The sequence below is a fragment of the Lutra lutra genome, chromosome 10, assembly GCF_902655055.1.
Source record: "Lutra lutra chromosome 10, mLutLut1.2, whole genome shotgun sequence".
NCBI lineage: Eukaryota > Metazoa > Chordata > Mammalia > Carnivora > Mustelidae > Lutra > Lutra lutra.
In genome coordinates, this window is record NC_062287.1 from 5,109,261 (window position 1) to 5,133,444 (window position 24,184).

General features: G+C 38.1%; 1 protein-coding gene across 3 annotated transcripts in view; it reads left to right on the forward strand.

Annotated features, from left to right (window-relative positions):
* Nucleotides 1-23,929, forward strand: part of ELMOD1 (ELMO domain containing 1) — a 66,506-nt gene extending 42,577 nt beyond the window's left edge. For 2 of the 3 annotated variants that reach the window (XM_047693740.1, XM_047693739.1), the window contains exons 7-12: nucleotides 3,549-3,682; nucleotides 7,006-7,074; nucleotides 7,573-7,596; nucleotides 10,482-10,532; nucleotides 11,766-11,899; nucleotides 22,536-23,929. In XM_047693740.1, coding sequence (XP_047549696.1) covers nucleotides 3,549-3,682; nucleotides 7,006-7,074; nucleotides 7,573-7,596; nucleotides 10,482-10,532; nucleotides 11,766-11,899; nucleotides 22,536-22,708 — 585 coding nt within the window. In that variant the 3' untranslated portion in view covers nucleotides 22,709-23,929. The remainder of the gene's footprint in view (nucleotides 1-3,548; nucleotides 3,683-7,005; nucleotides 7,075-7,572; nucleotides 7,597-10,481; nucleotides 10,533-11,765; nucleotides 11,900-22,535) is intronic. The other variant, XM_047693741.1, reaches the window with a different exon arrangement.
* Nucleotides 23,930-24,184: the final 255 nt, after the last annotated feature.

The following is a 24,184-nucleotide window of genomic DNA, read 5'->3' on the forward strand; positions in this document are numbered from 1 at the left end:
TAAAATCCTTACTCGTTCAATTTTGAAATCTTCTCTAGTCTCCCCAAGAACACTTAGGAATGGGATCTTTATTCTCTTCTTTAGTCAATTCAAATCCCAAGTCTGATAATAAAATCAATAATAATAAAACACAGCACACATTAATCATCACAGTAAATGTTTTGCAGCATTATTTCACTTAATGGTCACAATAACCTTGTGGTGAGATACTGATATTATCCCCATTTTCAGGTGAGGAAAAATGAGGCCGGGCAGTGAAGTGTTAGAAAGGGCTCCTCACTACTGCACTATACTACCTCCCAAGGGAGAAACCATGTCTTGTTCCCATTTGTATTTCAAAAGGCTAGCCCGTGGTTTGTGTTTATTTATTTTTTATTTTATTTATTTATTTGACAGACAGAGATCACAAGTAGGCAGAGAGGCAGGCAGAGAAAGAGGAAGGGAAGCAGGATTGCTGCTTCACAGAGAGCCCGATGCAGGGCTTGATCCCAGGACCCTGGGATCATGACCTGAGCCGAAGGCAGAGGCTTTAACCCACTGAGCCACCCAGGCGCCCCCATGGTTTGTGTTTAAGGCCTGATCTTAGGCTGCTTCATCTTTAAAATGGGTAATAATACCCTTGTTACCTAGTTCATAAATTGTTTAGAGCAAGAGTCAGCAAACTAAAGCTGTGGTCCAAATCTTGCCTCCCACCCATTTTTGTAAGCGAAGTTTTATTGGAATATGTCCATTCATTGATGTGTGTACTACCTGTGGCTGCTTTTGTACTACTATGTCAAAATTAAGTAATTGCAGCAGTGACCCATTTGGCAACCAAAGCCTAAAATATTTACTATCTGGCCCTTTACAGACAAATTTTGCCAACCCTTGATTTAGAGACTTTGGTAATATATTGCCATATTGTTTAAGTGCTTTGATTTATAAACACAGGAGACCATTATCAGTGCCTATAGTCTTAAAGTATAAAAAAATCTGATTTTATGATTGTTCAAATATAGGGTGAGATGAAACTGAATAACATTACTTTATGTTCATATAGATAGCACTGTTCATATAAGTTATTCACATGGACATTTCTATTAAACATTTTCTAACCACATTAATAATAAAGTGAAAATTTAAGGTGGAGTCACGTACTTAATAGAAAATAATGGGAGTTCCTGGCTGTCAGTCACTTGAGCATCTAACTCTTGATTTTCAGCTCAGGTCATGATCTCAGGGTCATGGGATTGAGCCCCACATTAGACTCTGCACTGCGCGTGGAACCTGCTTAAGATTCTCTCTCTCAGGTGTCTGGGTTGCTCAGTGCATTAAGCCTCTGCCTTCGGCTCAGGTCATGATCTCAGGGTCCTGGGATCGAGCCCCGCATCGGGCTCTCTGCTCAGCGGGGAGCCTGCTTCATCCTCTCTCTCTGCCTGCCTACTTGTGATCTCTCTGTCAAATAAATAAATAAAATCCTAAAAAAAAAAAAAAAGAACAATTTTTAGCCATTGGTCTAGTCTGTCATGATACATGAAATTATTAAAATGGAATTTCTTTTTTAAGCATTATTCAAACTTTTTATTCCCCTAAAGTATTCATCTAATGAATGAGATTGATAACCTACCAACAGAAATCAAATGTTTGCTTTTGCCATTTCACTCCACGATGTTGGGCCCTAAGGTTACTTCAAATTATTGGCTAAATGAGTGTGATGAGCTTTACCAACTGTTTCCTTTCATTCTGGTTTTTTTCATTGTGGCAATAATCAAATCAGTTCCTAAAGAATTTTTAAAAAGAGGACTTTTCACTCATATTTTTAGTGCTCCTCTGTTGAACCCAAAAATTTTCTGTCCTGATGAATGCAGAACACTGGCAAATTCTCATATGCATAATATAAAAAGGAATTTCTTATTATGCATGTTTGCTATTTTGCTTTCAAGCATGATAGATTTACTTTCTCACCCTTTAGACTGCATTTACCTGTTAAGCCATTAGCATATTATATCCTTTGAATTGCATTTTTTTTTTGGTTAGTGTTTCCTGTCACTGAATATTATATTCTATATTGTGTCAGATGTGAGAATTCACTATAAAGCAAGCCGTTTCTATATTACTAATATCTGTAAGATTTAAAATTCATACATCGTAGAATAAATAGTATAGAAGTTGAATTACGTCTAAATAGTAATAAGAAAATTTTTACATTTGCATTTGTCTCTGTCTATAATAAAGACAAATAATTAATAGAGGTAAATAATTAAAAGAGGTAAATTTGCTTATGTGCCCATCTCTATTTATTAGAAAGAAGAGTTTGAACATTATTATTTATGTATAAATAATAATGTGGGTCTCACTCTTTCTCAAGTAATAGTTTATGTTGAATCTATCTTTCCATAGAAAACTCAGGAAAACAGAACCAGCTCCTTAGACAGTAAATAGCATAGTGTTTGCAATTTGTATTTGTCATTTAATATATGCTAATTGGAATTAAAATTCTTTTGGGTAAGTCTTAAAAATGATAACATACTTTGAGGTCTATTTATTCATGAACACCAGTGACCCTCCTTTATCGAGTTACGTGATGCTTATTTATTCTCACCTCTGCTACAGGTGAGAAATGAAATTCAAGTCAGTCCACTTTTCTTTTTGTTAATAATGCTGTAAAAATAATACATGGCCTCAAATTTTTCCCTATTCGCCCCTTACCTTCATTCTCTTACATATTTTTGAGGACCTTTTGTGAGAGATTATGCAGTTATATATATATTTTAAAGATTTTATTTATTAATTTGACAGACAGAGATCACAAGTAGGCACAGAGGCAGGCAGAGAGAGAGAGGGGCAAGCAGGCTCCCCGCTGAGCAGAGAGCCCGATGCGGGGCTCCATCCCAGGACCCTGAGATCATGACCCGAGCCGAAGGCAGAGGTTTAACCCACTGAGCCACCCTGGCGCCCCAATGCAGATATATTTTTTATCAGAAATTAAAACAAGGGTGCCTGAGTGGCTCAGTGGGTTGAGCCTCTGCCTTTGGCTTGGGTCATGATCTCAGGGTCCTGGAACTGGGCCCCTCATCAGGCTCTCTGCTCAGTGGAGAGCCTGCTTCCCCCTCTCTCTCTGCCTCATTATGATCTCTCTCTCTCTGTCAAATAAATAAATAAAATCTTTAAAAATAAAAATAAAAAAAGAAATTAAAACAGAAAGATGTAAAACACTAAAATATACAAGTACACATTTCATAGCCTCCAGAGTAATGACACTGTCACATGTAATGCAGCCTCTGGAAAATTCCACTATATACTCATGAGAAGATGAGAGGGAAAAGGCAAATAACTTCCTAGTTTCATTATGAAATAGTCTTTACCTCCCAGACCCTCTGAAAAAGTCTTGGAGTCCCTTCAGGGAGTCTTCAGAACATGAGAGAACTGCTGTCAAAGATCACTGAGATATGATCAAATCTATATTCAGCTTTGTACAGCTCCTCCTAATAACATAGTTTGCAAAATCTGCCATAGGAAAGAGTGATTGTGTTTACATCAACAGTTTAACTTTCTGTCTTGTCTGCCAGTTATGGAAATTCCTGAAGCCCAATACTCCACTGGAATCTCGAATTTCTAAGCAGTGGTGTGAAATTGGTTTCCAAGGTGATGATCCTAAAACAGATTTTCGAGGAATGGGACTTCTGGGCCTATACAATTTGCAGTAAGTAAAATGGAGGAGGGTCAACTATTAAAAAGTGATGTCCTGGTCATGTGGAAATGACAAAGCTGAGTTATCAGTTCCAAAAGCCACTTTGCAGACAACTCCAAGAAAATACTGAAGTCCTCTGATAACTCAGGTTCCTAAAACTTAAAAAGGTACACCTCTTCCTTTTCTTTGGCAAACTTCATTGTGTTTTAGAAGTGGATCTCAAATGTTTTTATTTTTAATTTTGTATTATGAAAAAATTTAAGTAGATACAAAAACAAATGGACAACTGTAAAGAACCCCCTTATACTGCCCAGGTTCAGTGATTATCAAAATTTTTAAACACCTGCAACGCTTATTTTTTTTGGTAGAAATGTTAATGAAATCCTATACTGTCATTTTGCCCTCACATTTCAATTTGGAGTGCTAATAAAATCAGTATTACCTTATACTAACCACAGTGCCATTATCACATCTAACAAAATTAACAGTGACTCCTTGCTGTCATCTGTATCCAGGTCATACTAAAATTTCCCAGCTCTCTCAAAAATGTCTTCTTAGGCTAGTTTCTTCCAATCCAGTTCTATATGACTATCTACACATTGCATTTAGTTATTATGTCTCTCCCTGTCTACTTTCTCCTTTTGACCCCTCCCCAATGTCATAAACTTGCGCAAGACCCCAGGTCAGCTGTCCTCAAAATGTCCCATGGTCTGGATTTTTCTGAAAATTGGAGGTATTCAGAAAGGCCTGAGGAAGTCCTGATTGACATACGAGGGCAGCCCCCATTGTCCCCTGCTCAGGCCTATGCTGAGAGGGATGAGAGGCATCACGGCTTGATGGCTGCTTTGTAAAGTCTCCCACCAGCCCTTTATCTAACCATTTCATCCTTCAGTGATCTTCGCTGGATCAGTTAATTAATTGCACAAAAAGTGCTTTTTTTTTTTAAAGATTTTATCTATTTATTTGAGAGAGAAACAGTGAGAGAGAGCATGAGCGAGGAGAAGGTCAGAGAGAGAAGCGGACTCCCCGCGGAGCCGGGAGCCCGACGTGGGACTCGATCCTGGGACTCCAGGATCATGACCTGAGCCGAAGGCAGTCGTCCAACCAACTGAGCCACCCAGGCGTCCCAAAAAGTGCTTTTCTAATTCCGTGATTCCTCCCACAATTGTTGGCTGGAATTCTGTAAAAACTTGGTTTCCCTCATCTACTATGGTTATTTACTTTCTCTAACATATAGGCAGGACAGATGCTCAATTTTTCTGTTTAGTTGCCAATTATCAGAGTGAGGAGTTGGTGCCCTAGTTCTCTCATAGTGACCAAAAAAAAAATTTTTTTTTAAATTCTTTAAATACCATTCTTTTTTTTTTTAATCTTTTTTTTATTTGTTATTTGACACAGAGAAAGTGATCACAAGTAGGCAGAGAGGCAGGCAGAGGGTGGGGGGGGAAGCAGGCACCCTGCTGAGCAGAGAGTCCCATGTGGAGCTCAATCCCAGGACCCTGAGACCATGACCGAAGCTGAAGGCAGAGGCTTAACCCACTGAGCCACCCAGGCGCCCCTTTAAATACCATTCTTAATTCATGGTTCTTATATGTTCATCATGATTCAAATAACTGTGCTCATCCTTTTTTTTCATGTTTGAATTAATTCATATGGAGTCACTATTTTTCAAGCCAAAGGGAGTCTTTTCAGTGGTTCTTTGTGTTTATTAGTTAGTTAGGATCCTATTAGTTAGGATACCTATGTATTTTTGTATTATTAATTATTTTTGTTAACATATAATGTATTATTTGCCCCAGGCACATGGGGTTTGTGATATGGTGAGTGCTGTGAAGTGGAAACCTATGTATTTTTAAAAGAAACAAAGCCTGGGACGCCTGGGTGCCTCAGTCAGTTAAACGTCTGCTTTCAGCTCAGGTCATGATCCTGGGGTCCTGGAATCAAGCTCTGCACTGGGCTCCCTGCTCAGTGGGGAGCCTGCTTTTTCCCTCTGGCTGCAGCTCTCCTTGCTTGTGCTCTCTGACAAATAAATAAATAAAATCTTGAAAAAAAATAGAAGAAACTAAGCCTTAGTCATTTTTTTTAAAAGATTTTATTTATTTATTTGACAGAGAGAGATCACAAGTAGACAGAGGCAGGCAGAGAGAGAGAGAGGGAAGCAGGCTCCCTGCTGAGCAGAGAGCCCGATGCGGGACTCGATCCCAGGACCCTGAGATCATGACCCGAGCCGAAGGCAGCAGCTTAACCCACTGAGCCACCCAGGTGCCCCAAGCCTTAGTCATTTTTGATGCTCCCTATTTTTTCTCTAGATCTTTGCCTTTATTTAAAAATTGGGATGTTTGATAATCACCTATTCTTTTATGAACTGTTGTAAATACCCCATTATTATATAAAATGAAATACTTTGGTTAAATTTTCTGAGAGAAAATTCTAGAGCTTGTTTTATGCTTCAGATTGATGTGGGAAATATATACATGTCAAATTAAATAACAGATGCTAATATTTTATTTTGCTACTGTCTTTATGAAATACTTTTTATGTTGTATTTTATAAGGTATGTAACTGTATTTTTAAGAAATTTCATTGCCCTTTTTCCCCGGGGTAGAATTTTGCTTTTAGCACCATATTTTCCACTCATCCAGAATTCTTATACCCGTGAATATTCTCTAAGACAAATGTACTTGAAGTACATCGTCTCTCACCTCCTCTACTCTCTTCCTCTCTCTCCCTTGGCTGCTGCCACAGCCCCTCAGCATATCCCTTCGTCCACGCTGCTTCTGCCTTCTGACGGACCTCATCCTGCCCCTTCATCTATAACCCCTGTAACTACAAGTATCTTAGCTCTCTGGGGAATGGCGAAGTTCATAATTAAAATTTCAAACCTGTGGTGCCTGGGTGGCTCAGTTAGTTAAGAATCTGCCTTTGGCTCAAGTCATGATCCTGGGGTCCTGGGATTGAGTCCTGGATTAGGGTCCTTGCTCTGCGAGGAGTCTGCCTCTCCCTCTCCCTCTGCTCCTCCTCCTGTTTGTGCTCTGTTGCTCGTGCTCTCTCTGTCAAATAAATAAATAAAAAGCTTTAAAAATAAAAAGATAAAATAAAATTTCAGACGCAGTCAATACATTCCTAAATCTGTGTGGGTTTTACAACTACCCTATTATACTGTCATTACATCTGGAAAATTCTATTATGAAAAGCCGTCTGTTCCCTGGAAGAGCTGAAACAAGTAGAAACCTTCTGCTGGTGTCTACCTCTGAAAGCAAAATGGCCTGAAACTGGATTAAAATGAATGCATCCAACAGGTATGGAGCTCTGGTTTTCTTTCCCCCCAACCACAGGTATTTTGCAGAAAGAGACGCTGCAGCAGCTCAGCAGGTCCTCTCTGACTCTCTTCATCCAAAATGCAGGTAATTGCTGAAAATAAAAGATGGATTAAGCTTATGGCTTCAGTAGGAGGAACTTCTCCTCTACAGAAGTGTCAGTGAGATTCTCAGGCGCACCAAGCCACCAGAAGTGGGGCTTAAAGCTATTTCAAATGAGCCCTTTGGACAAATACTGAATAGGAGGGTTAAAACTTCAGCTACTTATTACAGGATTCAGGATATTAAGTGGCACTGTTCAAGTGAGATGAGTATTTAAAAGGACTGATAACAATGCTGGTGTCCAGAGGATTAAGGAGGTAGGCATGGAAGGAGAAAGCAGAGTCTAAAAAAAAGATTTCAAAGACAAAGGAGCACAATGGGGGAACAGAGGGGAGAATGGTGGCCATGAAGTCAAGGGCCAATTGAGAAAATCCAGAATGCTGAGGCTTTTTTATTTTCCTTGGTAAAAAAATCTAGATTCTAAATACTTTGCATTTTCATTTACTTTTCTATATTCTTTTTTATTTAACTGATTACATGAAGGGATATCACTAAAGAGGAAATAAGGTATTTTTGTTTGCTTTTGTGTTTTGTTGCTTTTATTTAATTTTAGAATGAGTATGGGTAAGAATTTACAGAAATATAAATTCATGAAAATTTTTCAAAAAATAAACATTTCACAACTTTTTATCTATTATACTTCATTATATTTAGGTTGTGTTTTAGTGAAGGAAAACCAGCTTAGACCAACCTAACAGAAAATATCAAAGGGCCTTTCTACATTCATGGCTGTAGCTGATCAGAGACCCATGTTCAGCACTTCACCTAACAGCTGAACATGTCACCACACATGCTCTGACCTCATCTACTCCCCAGAGAGGGACATTTTATTTGGAAGTTTTGTTGCAATTTTGTTCTTCTACTGATATTTCTAATTTCATTATTAAAAATAGTAGTTATTGCATATGAGGAGTTCTACCACTTTGCAGTCACACTTTTGTACTCACTTTTGTCTCCTCAGCATACCAAGATCCTTGTTAGTGTTCATATTCAATAAATTAACACAAAATTTTATCATACCATTCTCAAAATCCAGAAACAGGCTAACTTTGCCCCCACCGCCTTATTATTATACTTATTCAAGCTTCATTTGGCTACGTTCATTAAATTACACTAGACTTTATAAATTTGTATTTATAATCTTTTATTTATAAGATTACATTTTCATTTTCTTTACCTTTATTTGAGAAAAACAGTAAAATCACTTAGCTCTTTCTTGATATAGATATTACCTGGTTAAAATCAAGCTATTTTAATTTTTTAACTGCATTTTCTGAATTGCATATTTCTGTAATATAGAGATTCTGAACTTCCTCCAATTAAAACTCTCTGGGGAGTCTGTGTCTAGACTCAGGTATTCCTGGAAGAGCATTAGAAAAACACATGAACCCTCAATGGCCATTGGGAAATGACAATAAGCTTAAAATATTTTTTTGATTAATCATTATAGGGTGATAAATTTTAACTGCGAGCCATTCTCAAAGCTACGCTTTGTAGTTTTATTTCTTGTGTCAACCATCAGAGAGGATATATTTGAGAGTTTATGTGTGAATACTCTTATTTAAGAAGAGACTACTGTGTGTGTGTGTGTGTGTGTGTGTGTGTGTGTGTGTGTGTGTGTAGAGGAATATAGGTAAAGCCACCATGCTTTTCTCCTCAACCCACCATAAAATTGAGTAGATGAACTTCAAATATTAATCACTTCATATTAATGGTAACTGTCAGTAAACAAAAAATCCAAATGTTTTAAAATGCTACTATCCTTCATCAAGGTATAAAATAAGTATATATTGACCACTTGTGATAGCAACATAGGTTCTGTCAGGCCCTGAATACTTCAGATGTTGAGCAGCAGCATATATACTAAGGAAACTCCTCCTGTCTACCCAACAGCAAGCATTATACACATCACTGTTATTGCCCTTGTAAACCTCCATCTGTTAAGTCCTGAAGTAGCTTGAGGGACATAAGTACATTCAATTTTAAGAGGAGAATTCTGCCTGTTGGATTGTTTGTTGTTGTTGCTGTTGTGTGTTTCTTAAAGAAAGGGATTCATTCCATTTAGTCCAGAATATCCTATAAGTGATTAAATGAGTAGAGGTCATTTGGCCTTTTATTTCCAATGCAGAAAGAGACTTTGTTTAACAAATAGAGACACTACGTATTTATAAAGCTCTGTTAAGAGAAAATAGGTGCTTATAAATTTGTTTATTTAAAGTTTCTTAAATTTCGCCCCTAACTCAGTTTAGTTCAGATATGAATCTTTTAAGTAAAAATCGAATTCCTTTTTGGCTGGTTGGCTGTCTGGTTTGTAGGCAGTTACACTTTCAAAAGAGATGGCATATTTTAACATGAATGAAAGGCAGTTACTTTGAATTACCACCAGTCATTTACAGAGTAGAAAGTATATATAGTTAAATATCAATTTTGCATCATGCTTTTGTGGTCTTGTGCTGTGTGTATCACATGGGTGTGTAGTGGTTGCAACTAATTATAGAGAACCCTACTTAGATGGAAGCTTAATATTCATAACTCTAGTTCTGAAATGTTATTTAGTTCAAATGCTAACCACATTTTTTTTCTGTAAAATGAGGATTGCATTACCCACAAAGAGGAGTGGAACATTGTTCCTGTTTACAAAGCACTGATGGTATGGAGTGGGGGAGAATGGGAAGGACTTGCGAGTCCACAAAGTAAAGAATGCAAAGAATTATTTTCAGAATACTTCTGTGATAGACCCCTTTCTACAAAGACTATCCAGAAGCTCAAATTACAAAATGGACTAAATGGAACTGCTATGGTTTAGCTAGCTGTCTTACCTTAGACAGAGGAAATGCCATAACACTTGTCAAAACAGAGTTTTTAAAACCTATATATCCTTCCTTCCTCTCTCCCTGCCTTCCTTCCTTTCACTAGTTCACTACTTTATTCATCAATAAACATTTATTTGGCATCTAAAGTGAGCCAGACATCACAAATAAGAATGAATAGGATAAATGTCATGAAATAAAACCAAAAGAAATGCAAGCAGGAATTATGAAAGAGCAAGGGAGCATCTGGTTAGGAGAGACATACCAGGCAAAGGTTCATGGAGAAAGTGTTGTTTGATAATCAATGATCTCATAAAAAAGTACTTTAGTGTTTCACCTTAAGGACTGTCTCCCACCGCTGCACTAAAAGGAATAGGGGATAAGTAGCAGGGCTTTAAATAATCCCATTTCTGAGCTCCACATAAATTTTACTGTGGATTTTTAATTGATAAAATTTAAGTTGGTTAGTGTTTGAGAACTGAGTTATAGACATCTCTGCATCTAGTCAACAGTTTTAATATAAACATTAAAAGAGAAATTACCAATTAGAGATTAAATCCTTTTTTTTATTCATTCATTTAGCAAATTCAGCAAAGCAGAGTGGGAGAAGAAAAGGATGGATAAAGCAATTGGGTGAGTGTGGGATTTCATATATAAAGATTGTCAATCAGAACCTGAACCAAAAAAAAATGCCCTAAGAATACTGTAAAATATGACAAAATGTCCTGATAAAAATCCAGCTGGACTTTTAAAAGAACCTGTTCATATGTTTTTGGATTTATTTGTGGGATTCTATGGTACTACTTTCCGTTTGACCAGCTAACAATCTTTACAAAGCTCTAACTATATGGAAATGATTTTCAGAAATCATCGTTTAGAATTATAATTGGTAGGGTAGGGCTGTTCAGTTGGTTAAGCATCCAACTTTGTTCTCAGCTCTGGTCTTGATCTCAGGGTTATGAGTTCAGGCCCTACGTTGTGCTCCATGCTGGGTGTGGAGCCGACTTAAAAAAAATAAGTGTATCTGATAGGTTTTTTTTAAGGATTTTTATCAAGTATCAGGCTATTAGATTATAAACTTACTTTATTAGTTTTTTTTAAATGCCCCATTTCATTCAAAAATATTTCTGAATGGAGAACTCCTTTTTTTTTTTTTTTTTTAATGTGCTGGACTTATATTACCCAGAGACTGAAGACATCAATTCCATTTAACTTTTGGTAGCCATGCAGAAGAGGTACTAGGAAATATACTCCAAGATACTTACTTAAATTCTGTCTCATTTTGAAAGTAAATATGATTATGGAAAATACAGAAAATACAGGAAAGCAAACAAAAAAATCACCCCTATATTATTCCTCTAACTTAGCATAGTAACATTTGGTGGCACTTCATTTTCACCCTCTTTTTGTGCACAATTGTGAGCATATAATAAAACATAGCTTGTTTCATACATAATGTTTCCAATTTAAATAGTCTTTAGGAATACAGTATTTATTGTCTGTATTATATGAGATTACCATAATTTATTTCACCAGTCATCTTTTTTTTAGAATATCTGAATAGTTTCTATGTCTTTGCCATTATAAATACTGGTATAATGACTATCCTTGAGTATAAAGCTCTTCGTTTTAGATTTTGTTCTCTCATATATTTGGAAATGGAATTACCAAATCAAAGCATATGGACTCTTAATTCCCTTGGTTACATTACTGCCACTTAGTAATAAGTTACAACATTCAGGGTAAAGATTGGATAGAAAGGGAATGGCACCGTACCACTCTGATAATTCTGCAGTAATTTAAAAATGAGGTTATTTTTAAATGCTTATGTGACACACGGTTGGTTTTGTGGTCTGTGCCTTGCAGGTACTCGTTTGCAATTGTGGGCATCAATATAACTGATCTGGCGTATAATCTACTGGTGAGCGGAGCTCTAAAAACTCACTTCTACAACATTGCCCCAGAAGCTCCAACACTGTCTCATTTCCAGCAAACATTCTGTAAGTGTCCTATTGCTGAATTATCAATATAGTTTCTATGGAACGTTCTCTGCATGGGGCAAAGCTGAGAGATCTTTGTGATTTGGCTGCTTGGGGATCTTTGAACTTCCCCTTGGGTTTTGATTTTGTTGTTTTCTCATTCAAATACCTAAAGTAATATTTTCTGGCACTGTGGATTTTTCTCTTTCCCAGCTCTTGCATAATATCCACTGTATCAGGTTCTGGCTTGGGTAGCTCTCTCCCTCTGATGCAGCATGGCATCGCACTTAAAGCGTGCAGGTTCAAAGACAGCCCGAGGTGATCTATGTTTACCAACCTCTCTAAGCCTCGCTTATGTCAGGTATAAAGAGAGTCCTCTTCTCATAGAGTTGCTATGAAGATAAAGTGAGATAATGGATAAAAAGTTCTTATTAGCTCGCTCCATAGTTAGTGTTCATTGAACATTAGAAAGAGGAGATGCTGGTTTAGTGGGTAATACTGATGGCAGTGGGCTGTCAATGGGATTACTTACCCTGCCACCATGAGTACTGCTACAGAAGGAAGTATTAAGGAGGGGCATCCTTCAGGGTTACAGTTATACTGAAGTTATACTGAACTTTATACAGTTATACAGTTATACTGAACTTTCAGAATATAAAAACCAAGACTATATGACAGAGCCCTGGGATGGTATTTTCTATTCTTAGAATACTAAAACCTGAATGTTACACCCTTATGGGCCACATACAAACTGGTTTGGAGGAACATGGAAAGATGTTCCAAGTCACCAGGCAACCCAGGCAATTTAAAGGAGAAATGTCATTTAAACCATTTAAACCATGCTTATTGCTCTGAGGGCCTTGTACCCAGGCTTTCTTAGAAATTTTCTAAGAAAATTTTAGTTTTTCTTCTCTTTTAAATTTTTCCAGCTCTTCTCTTCTGTTAATTTGCTGAGCAGGTCTGCACTCTATGGTTAAGACACAGCTGTTCATCCCAAATCCACTGCAGGGGAATACTGGTCCCCACTTCATTTTTACAATGTGACAGAGTAAATGGCAATTTATTTTATTTAAACTCCTAACTAATAGTGATTATGTTACCTAGGATTTTGTCTTTTTTAGTGTCTGCATAATCAGGACTTCTAGTTAGAGATGGCATAGTTAATGCATGCATTATGCTCCTTTCGAAACTTCACTAAAGTTAACATAAAGGCTTTTTCCAAGAAATGATAAACCCACAAGGACAGGAAAAATCAGGAGTGAGGCAGGAAAAACCTCATTTTGAAAGGTGGAAAACAGATGAAGTGATAACTGATTTAGCAGCCCTGAGAAAGCAAATCCCAAATAGGTAGTGTGGAAATGTAAGAAGTGACCTGATTTATTCCATGGGAGCTCCCAAAAGGTTCAGGAATTGGCAGCATTAGGTGTCTCTGGAAATAGGGGTGAAGGCAGGATCAAAAACAGCAAGACCGCTTGAAAATATCTTAAGAAACTCTTAGAGGCCCAAATCCCCTTCCCTAGGACACAGCTTCTGTCCTTCCCTGCCCCACAGGAGAGGCTGGTGGATTATTCTCTAGAGAGTTAAAGGGTCTCCTCTAGTCTGACAACAATCAGGTACAGGTACTGGTGAACCACACTGGAAGTGATGAAGGGGACTGAGTTGTGCAGGTGGGTTCTCCTTCCCCATTCCTCTAACTTCGGCAGCCAGTCATGAGACTGACAGGGCCTTCTCTGGGTTGTCGGAGCAGCCCAACAGAAAAGAGATGAAGATGCTGACCTCTGGGTCTCCCCAGTGGAACAGCCCAGCCATATCACTCTACAGTCATGCCCACACCCAAAAAGCCCTCCCACATGCACAGAGCTTCCAATAAGCTTTTAGTCCCTGGCTTTTTATTTAGTAAAAAATATTAAGACAGCCAAGGATTATCAGATGTCTCAGAGTTAAAAACATGTCCTCAAATTCTTTGACAATCCTCCCATTAAGAGGTAGGGTTTGTTCCTCTTACGCCTTGAATCTGGGCTGACCTGTCGGTTGGCCAGTAGAATATAGCAGAAATGACACTATGTGACTTGCAAAACTATGTTAGAAAAGGGTTTTGCCTCATTCTCAGAGACTGAGCTGCTTTTGAAGGCATGAGCCACCATGTAACGGATTGATCTCTACATGTTATAAGGAAGTCTAGGATATATGGAGAAACCATACATAAGTGATCTCACTGACAGCTCCAGATGAAGCCATAGCCGACAGCTAGTGTCCCCACAGACATGTGAGTGAAGATACCTTCAAGTGATTCGTGCCACCAGATATCACCACCACACCCTTCAGGCCTTCCCAGTTAGACTTCAGACATTGTGGAACCATCCCTCCTATGCCCTTTCTGAATTCCCAATCCACTGAATTCATGAGTGTATTAAATGGTTGTTTTAAGCCACTGGATTTTGGAATAATTTCATAAGCAGTACTAGATAACAAGAACAGTAATGAAAGCCTCAAGCATGAAAGAGAGTCCAAAACAGCAGAAATAAAGCCACTAGAAGAAAATAGACAAAATCCAGTATCTGTTCCTGATTAAAACGCTTCAAAGTAAAGGGATAGAGGGAACATTCCTGAACTTCATAAAATCTATCTATGAAAGACCCACAGCAAATATCATCCTCAATGGGAAAAAGCTTGCAGCCTTCCCATTGAGATCAGGAACACGACAACGATGCCCTCTCTCACCACTCTTGTTCAACATAGTATTAGAAGTCCTAGCAACAGCAATCAGACAACAAAGAGAAATAAAAGATATCCAAATTGGCATTGAAGAAGTCAAACTCTCTCTCTTTGCAGATGACATGATTCTTTATATGGAAAACCCAAAAGACTCCACCCCCAAACTACTAGAACTCATACAGCAATTCAGTAACGTGGCAGGATACAAAGTCAATGTACAGAAATCAGTGGCTTTCTTATACACTAACAATGAAAATACAGAAAGGGTAATTAGAGAATTGATTCCATTTACTATAGCACCAAGAACCATAAGATACCTGGGAATAAACCTAACCAAAGAGGTAAAGGATCTGTACTCAAGGAACTACAGAACACTCATGAAAGAAATTGAAGAAGACACAAAAAGATGGAAGACCATTCCATGCTCTTGGATCGGAAGAATAAACATTGTTAAAATGTCTATACTGCCTAGAGCAATCTATACTTTTAATGCCATTCCGATCAAAATTCCACAGGTATTTTTCAAAGAGCTGGAGCAAATAATCCAGACATTTGTAGAACCAGAAGAGACCCCGAATCGCTAAGGAAATGTTGAAAAACAAAAATAAAACTGGGGGCATCATGTTACCTGATTTCAAGCTTTACTACAAAGCTGTGATCACCAAGACAGCATGGTACTGGCATAAAAACAGACACATAGACCAGTGGAACAGAGTAGACAGCCCAGATATGGACCCTCAATTCTATGGTCAGTTAATCTTTGACAAAACAGGAAAAAATATACAGTGGAAAAAAGACAGTTTCTTCAATAAATGGTGCTGGGAAAACTGGGCAGCTATATGTAGAAGAATGAAACTCGACCATTCTCTTACGCCGTACACAAAGATAAACTCGAAATGGATAAAAGACCTCAACCTGAGACAGGAATCCATCAGAATCCTAGAGGAGAACATAGGTAGTAACCTCTTCGATATCAGCCACAACAACTTCTTTCAAGATATGTCTCCAAAGGAAAAGGAAACAAAAGCGAAAATAAACTTTTGGGACTTCATCAAAATCAAAAACTTCTGCACAGCAAAGGAAACAGTCAAGAAAACAAAGAGGCAACCCATGGAATGGGAGAAGATATTTGCAAATGACAGTACAGACAAAAGGTTGATATCCAGGATCTATAAAGAACTCCTCAAACTCAACACACACAAAACAGATAATCTTATCAAAAAATGGGCAGAAGATATGAACAGACACTTCTCCAATGAAGACATACAAATGGCTATCAGACACATGAAAAAATGTTCATCATCACTAGCCATCAGGGAGATTCAAATTAAAACCACATTGAGATACCACCTTACACCACTTAGAATGGCCAAAATTAGCAAGACAGGAAACAACATGTGTTGGAGGGGATGTGGAGAAAGGGGAACCCTCTTACACTGTTGGTGGGAATGCAAGTTGGTGCAGCCACTTTGGAGAACAGTGTGGAGATTCCTCAAGAAATTAAAAATAGAGCTTCCCTATGACCCTGCAATTGCACTACTGGGTATTTACGCCAAAGATACAGAAGTAGTGAAAAGAAGGGCCATCTGTACCCCAATGTTTATAGCAGCAATGGCCACGGTAGCCAAACTGTGGAAAGAACCAAGATGCCCTTCAACGGACGAATGGATAAGGAAGATGTGGTCCATATACACTATGGAGTATTATGCTTCCATCAGAAAGGATGAATCCCCAACTTTTGTAGCAACATGGACGGGACTGGAAGAGATGATGCTGAGTGAAATAAGTCAAGCAGAGAGAGTCAATTATCATATGGTTTCACTTATTTGTGGAGCATAACAAATAGCATGGAGGACAAGGGGAGTTAGAGAGGAGAAGGGAGTTGAGGGAAATTGGAAGGGGAGGTGAACCATGAGAGACTATGGACTCTGAAAAACAATCTGAGGGTTTTGAAGGGGCGGGGGGTGGGAGTTTGGGGGAATCAGGTGGTGGGTATTAGAGAGGGCACGGATTGCATGGAGCACTGGGTGTGGTGCAAAAACAAGGAATACTGTTATGCTGAAAATAAAAAAAAAAAAGAAAATAGAAACTATGCAGGGAAAGGAAAACTTCAAAACTATGTATTATTAGTATCCACAAGGAATTAAGAAAAGAAATTGTAATTATGAAGCAAGAACAAGGTGCCACAGAAAGAACATTCAGAAGACAAAATAGCACTCTTAGAAATTAAAAATCATATAGCAAAAATGAAAGTGCCAACAAGGATTAGAAGATAAAGCTGAAAACACTCCCAGAAAGTAGAACAAAAAGTATAGATGAAAAATAGAAAATAAAAGTCAAGATATCAAAGGACCATTTTAGAAGTCTTATATATGAATAATGGAATTTCCAGAAAAAGGAACAATGACACTAAAGGGAGGGAATCAAAGAAATAAATCAAGAAAAATTTCCAGAACTAAAGGATGAGTTTTCATAATAAAAACCCCCAGCATAATAGAGATTAAAATATATTCACACTAAGGTCCCTGTCACTGTGAAATTTTATGACACCAGAAAGAGATGATTCTAAAAATTTCCAAAGCTGCCACATGATGGATTGGGAATCAAGATGACACTGGAATTCTCAACAGCAACACTGTTCTAGAATACTCTAGAAGAGAGTGGAATAATGTCTTCAAAAATTTGAGAGAATTTTTAAAAAATCTAAGGGCATATGATTTCAATTTAGATTTCTATACCCAGGCTAAGTTCCCAATTAAGTGTGAGAAAACAATAAAGACATATTTTAAATGCAAGGTTTTAAACATTTTACCTCCTTGTACCATTATTAGGAAGATCCTGAAGGATATGTTTGCACAAAGAGAGTAATCCTGAAAGAATAAATGGGGTCCAGAGAGCAGGAAATCTATCAAGTGAAGAGAATCGTCAAGGATGAAGGTGAAGGGAAAGCCCAAGGCGCTATCTGTGCAGCAGGATAAGAATAATAAATCTAGATTGTAACAGGTCGGAAGGCTCTGGTAGAGACTCTTGGAAGAATATGAAACTGATGGAACATCTACCGTGTTTGAATACACTGCAAAGATGCTGGCATAGAGTTCAGTGGGTGAAAACTAAGCAAATATAAACAGAGAGGGCGGCTGATGATACTACACAAAGAAAATTGTTAGAAAACATGTGATAATGTGGTTGGAATGGGTGAAAGGGAGCTACATCTTCATCTTCTTACAAAGCTAGTCCAGGGGGCGCCTGGGTGGCTCAGAAGGTCAAAGCCTCTGCCTTCGGCTCAGGTCATGATCCCAGGGTCCTAGGATTGAGCCCCACATCGGGCTCTCTGCTCAGCAGGGAGCCTGCTTTCTCTCTCTCTCTCTCTCTCTCTCTCTCTCTCTGCCTGCCTCTCTGCCTACTTGTGATCTCTGTCAAATAAATAAATAAATAAAATCTTAAAAAAAAAAAAAAAGCTAGTCCAGAATATCAAGCAATGGCAATCGTGTTATATAAAGCTATATATAATCAAATATAATCAAAAGAATCAGCACAAGAATTGATATGTTCCTTTAGGGAAGCAGTAATTAAGGTAGGAGGTGCTGCTGGTTTTGTGTTTTTTTTGTAAGAAGCCTTGTTAAACTATGAGACTAAACTATGTGCACGAATAACGTAGATAAAAACAAAGCAAATTTAAGAATACATATACTTTATAACTTGTTAATAATGGAAAATTAAAGTCCCTGAATTGATAGGCCTTCAAGACAACCGTAGCCCAAATGAGTAGCATGCAATAGGGTTACTTATTTCCCAAGGCCCTCACCAGGTTTTAGAAAGAGCAGCAATCCCCCTGTGAACTGGGGTATAAGCAGAGGGACTCGTGCATCTCCAGAGAAAGCAAACTGTGCCCTGAATTTACTGTTCCTCTATCAGACATGATCAGTTCTGCACGCTTCCTCTGTAATACTCTTGCAATTACCTGTGTCCTTGCTTATGTCTCTGCTGTCTACTAACTGAATGCAGTGAAGCAAAACCAAGATACATTCAAGCAACAAATACACTGCAGGCTTGGGCTGGAAAGCCAAATTAGTATTCTAAATAGGTATTTCATCTAGGTGAAGGAATAGAAGAAAATAATAGCTCTATCATTCTAACTTTATAGTATTATTCAGTGAAAACTGCACCGCCAAGGCAGTATGCTACAAAAACTACATTCAATATAAAGCCCCACTGAACATACAGTTCCACTGAAATGAAGTAAGGCTGGGTGTAGTGAGCACAAGGAAAATATAATGATCAGAGGAAGAGGAAAAAGAATCATCTTTCCTTTGACCTTCAGAAGAAGGGGCTATTCAGTAAGAATAAGATCCAGAGAAAGAGAATACACTAGGAAAGGCGGCAGGTACAGTGGTGAAAAGTAGCTGATTTCTAGTTCTCCCTTCCAGCTTCTGGCTATATTGTGTAACTGTACACTATTCAAATATTTTTTCCAAGCCCAATGTTCTCGTCTGTTAAATGAAGATACATGTGCACTACCCACTCTACAAAGCTGTTGTAAGAATTAAGAGACTGTAAGCAATTGTCTGGCCTCACTTTCCTCTCTCTACTTTCCATGCCATTTTGTTAGCTTCCTTAGCTACTACATCATTAGCTGAAATTGTCTCCCTGGGTGTCCCTCCTCAGAGACAGAGAACTGGGAAGCACAGGAACTGTACCTTTTTTCTTGTATCTGCTGCATTTTTCTTAACTGGCAGGTAAGCCAACTGATCAATCAACCCAGTGGATAAGTGAACACTCTGTAATGTTATAAAAATGAGTGGAGATTTATAATTATAATATGTGCCCTGGAAGCCGAGCCACCATTTCTGCATTTTGATTAAAATCACATTATACAATCTCTATTTTCCCGGTGTGATAGCGAGAATCTGCAAGCTTGTACTTCACTTTTGTACCCTGAGATCCTGAGAAAGGATCCTGAGAATAGTGTTTAATTTTTCACCACCCCATTTCTAGTCTTATTCTTGCCTGCCTTTTGTTTTTTTTTCTTGCTTTTTAAACCTTTCTAAATGTTTTTCTGTAATTGCATGTAAGGTAGAAAAATGGAGACACCAAATGGATCTGCATTCTTCTAACACTCTGCACCACAGTAGATCACCATTAGAATGAGTTGCCAATGTACAAGCACACTGTGGAAGAGTGACTATTTTTATATAGAAGATGCAAAAGTGAATTCTTCATTAAAAGATAATTTTCACAGTGCCTGTTCATTATTGTCAATATGGGTAAAGACCTTATCACTCATGAGATAATAATGGGATTCTAATTCACCATGTGTGATTTTAATTCATAGTACTAAAACCTGACTCTTTTATATACAAAACATTTCAAGTGTGTTTATAGAGGCCAAGTCAGGAAAATTATGTATTTTATACAGCTCTGGAAGGAGAAATTGTAAGTGGTCGTAGATTTTACTTAAAACCATAAAAAAATGTAATATTTAGGAAAAAGCCAAGGGAACTTAAAAAGAGCGCATCTTTTAGAACAATGGATCTTAAATTTTAGTGACCTGAGATTCATTTTACTGCACTGCAGCTGAATCTGGGTTGGGAGGTCTGCACTCTCAGAAAGTACGCCACAGCATTTGTGGGATACTTAAGGAGTTTGCACAGTCACTGAAATGGACAGATGACTGAATTCTTTTGGTTGAATAAGGTGCTGAGATTAGAGGAAACCACTTCCCCTTGGTGTGCACTAAACCCCAAATAACAGTAAGCAGACGCCCAGTCACAGCACGTGAGAAATGGTGAGGAGAAACAGGGATGCTTAACCTAGAAAAGGTAGAAGCTCAGAGCATAAGAGATACTTCAGTTACCTGAGTTGGAGAAGGACTGAATTTGTTCCAAGAAATACAGGATAAAAGATTTTGGCCCAGTGTGAGCAAAAACCCTTTAAGAATCAGGTTCTTCACATCCATGGCACAGGCTAATGTCTATGTTGTCACCAGAAGAGCTCAAGGCTGGATGCTGCCTCCGGGACTCCCAGCACCAGACAGAGCGGAGGTGGACTGGACAGCCCCTGGGATTGCTGATACCTGTGATCTGGGGCTTCCCTGAAGTTCCCTGACTTTTCCCTGACGGTACCCATAACAGTGGCAATGGGCCCTGGGGTGTGGCCCAGAGGCATGTGAGTGAGGGTTGCTATATGTCCCCATCGAGAGATATTAAAAACAGACACATCAGTTAATATGCTTGGAGGGCCCAAAGATAACCCAATCCTTAAAAAAATGCAATGGTCACATGCTGCATGGAGCACTGGGTATGGTGCATAAACAATGAATTCTGTTATGCTGAAAAAAAATTAATAAAAAAAATGCAATGGTCAGACCCCCAAAAAAGTAAAATAAGTTTTCTCTCTCCTTACTACCTTTCTTTCTATAGTTATAGAGACCATATACTTAAAAATGTAAAGCATATTTAACAGTGTGTTTAACCAGGTATGTTTGTGGAAGTAGACCAGTATCTGGAAGTGTGTTGGGGGTGGAAAGGAGTTTCACTTCTAATTTTGTATTACAGTGAGACATGGTAAGGATATTTTAAAACATGTTTATGGACCTATGTTAAAAGTTTTCTCATGAGTAGCTAATTAATAGAAAAACAAATGGTTTTTTTTTGTTTTTTGGTATTTTTTTACTATTAGCATTGAGAACGTTTGCTTCCAAATTCTCTCCCCATGCCCCTTATCATTTCTGCTGCTCACTCCTTCCTGTGGAGGTGGAAGAGCTAGGATTCAAACCAGGTTTCCAGCTTCAGAATCCATCTCCTATATTCTGCTCCTTCTAACACTAAAACCAAGAAAATCTTCCGTAATGTTTGGTTTTTTAAACTAAGATTATTTCCTTAAATGTTTTTTTCTAACATATAATGAGACACCTGAGCTTGTACTAGTACTTGTATTAGTACTTGTACTTGTATTAGTACATACAAATATCTATTATTGGAGCGCCTGGGTGGCTCAGTGGGTTAAGCCTCTGCCTTCGGCTCAGGTCATGATCCCAGGGTCCTGGGATCAAGCCCCGCATCGGGCTCTCTGCTGAGCGGAGAGCCTGCTTCCCCCTCTCTCTCTGCCTGCCTCTCTGCCTACTTGTGATCTCTCTGTCAAGTGGATAAATAAAATCTTTAAAAAAAAAAAAAAAAACAAATATCTATTATTGTCTTTTTTAAAACCTAGTCACATTTCAATTCTGAATGTGATGGGGGGAGGGAGGGTACACAGTGGGGAAACAGAACACAGTGAATAAATTCAAATACTTAACATTTATTCCAAAAATGTTTCCAATCCAGATCATTCATTGATAACACTTTTGAGACACAGAAGTATTTGAATATGACATTATGCTTCAGAGCAAGAAGGTCTTATTAACAATTTCATGTAGTTTATTGACCAGTCTGTGTTGTTCAGAGTTGATTTACAATTTGTATTGTCTCATAATAAACTGTCAGAATGCATTTGTTTGATTTGTCAGAGTAATTTAAAACTTTACTCAAATCAAATATCAAGAGGAAAAAAAAGCTGAGTGAAGTAATTTTGAAAAATCAGACCATTATGTTAATTTAATCAGGAGGGGAAGGATGAAGTAGTCACTGTTGGCCTTTCAGATTATGTTCTAGATGTGATTCATATTCAAGAGAGGGCGGGACTGATTTGTCTTCCTGGGAAGAGTGACAATAATTCCAAGACCAGTTGCAAAAACCTGCATATTGGTAGTGTCTACTGCACTAGTTTTAAAGAATAAACTTTAATAGTAGTATTTAACAGTAGTATTTGCTGCATTTTGATCTCTTCTTTGAGCTCCATGGTTGCTGTCATTTGGTCTGACATCTCTTTCAGCATTCAGTGATTTCGAATGTGATTAAGGACTTTTTTTCCTCCTGCATTCTTATCACTGTCTTATCTCTAACAGGCTATTTGATGCATGAGTTTCATAAGTTTTGGATTGAAGAGGACCCCATGGACATAATGGAATTCAATCGTGTGCGGGAGAAATTCCGCAAGAGGATCCTAAGACAGCTGCAGAACCCAGACATGGCATTGTGCCCACACTTTGCTGCCTCAGAAGGTTTAATTAACATGTAGTCACCCACGCTGGTTTTAACAGATACCCCAGAACACTGCCTCATTGTCGTGTTAGATCCCTGCTTAGGTCCCAGCTCACACACTGAATGCACAGTGATTGTATGCATGCCTTTTGGTACAGTATTTTCATATCTTGGTCATAATTACCAGATCCCCAGATACCACTATTTGGAGGATCTGTCATCCAGTGACTGTTCATATTGTGGCATTATGCAGTGTTACATTTGCCTTGACACCCAGGTATGGAGAGAGTTTTCTATTTTTTTAGATCGTTTTCCTCCCCCTCATAATTCAGCATTGAAGAACTGTATTTCTCTAGCTGTATTTTGTATGTAAGAGATTTAGATGAATCATGTTCTGTGAAAGTCTTTTAATTTATTGATCTGTTACATGACTACTGCTGCTAGCTCTTCAGGCCAGGTTTACGCTTGGATCTCATTCCACTAAAGTATATGACTTTCAAACAATGAAGACAGACAGACACACGATAAGCCAAACCATTCCTGCAAACACAGCCCCGCTTCATGAAAATGTAACAAGGCTTACAAGAAGCAGATTTAGGTAGGTGCTGTTTTTGTTTGAAGAACCACAGAATTATATTGTATCCTTCCCCAGCTGCAACTGTGTCATAGTCATATGGACACCAAATTATTTTACTCCCATATTTTTACTGGCTTGGATGCCTAAATAAGTTTATGATGCTTGGAGCCTCAGAAAAGAAGTATGCATACTTCAAGCTGCAAAAGGTTTTTAACTGCCTGCCTCTTGCTGAACTCAGAGTTATACCCTGGCACTGTTCTGATCCAAGCATCTTTGCTTGGGGAACCCAGTGCTGACTGGTTTGTTTTCAATGTCAAGAGGTTACATCAAAAAACAATTTGCAAGAAAATGTGTTGCAAGAGAGGGACCTAAGCTGTGTCCTTCTGTAATATTTCTTGAAAATAATGACCTTGTCTTGTATAAGTGAAAAAAGTAAATTGCTTGGAAGGGGAAAAACATCAAATCATTCCAGAACTGCTAAAAATCATTTTAAAAACCATGATTTAGTTTGGAATTATGACTGTAGTCTGTTGAATAGTATTTACCATGGCATTTCATACCCATGGTATTTTATACCTTCTATCAATTTTAGTATTATTAGACATTTGTGTAATCACTTGCTTATTTAAATCAAGTCTGAGTACTGCCTGTCATTATATGAATAAATTACATGTCATCCTACTGTAACGTATAGTGGATTTCATTTTAATATTTTTGTGCTTGTACAGCTTCTGAATATGCAAATATGTGAGTGGGTAGAATGTCAAAGACAGACAACCTAGAGCTGAATATAAATCACGCCATCATTCAGAGTAACCAGGTGTAAATTAGAGTGTGTCATGTCTGAGAGACTTCTATTTAATCTTGAGGCCTGATGGTGCTTTAATGAAAGAATAAGATCCAGCTTCCTCTTTGTAACTTCCTATAAAGCCTGGT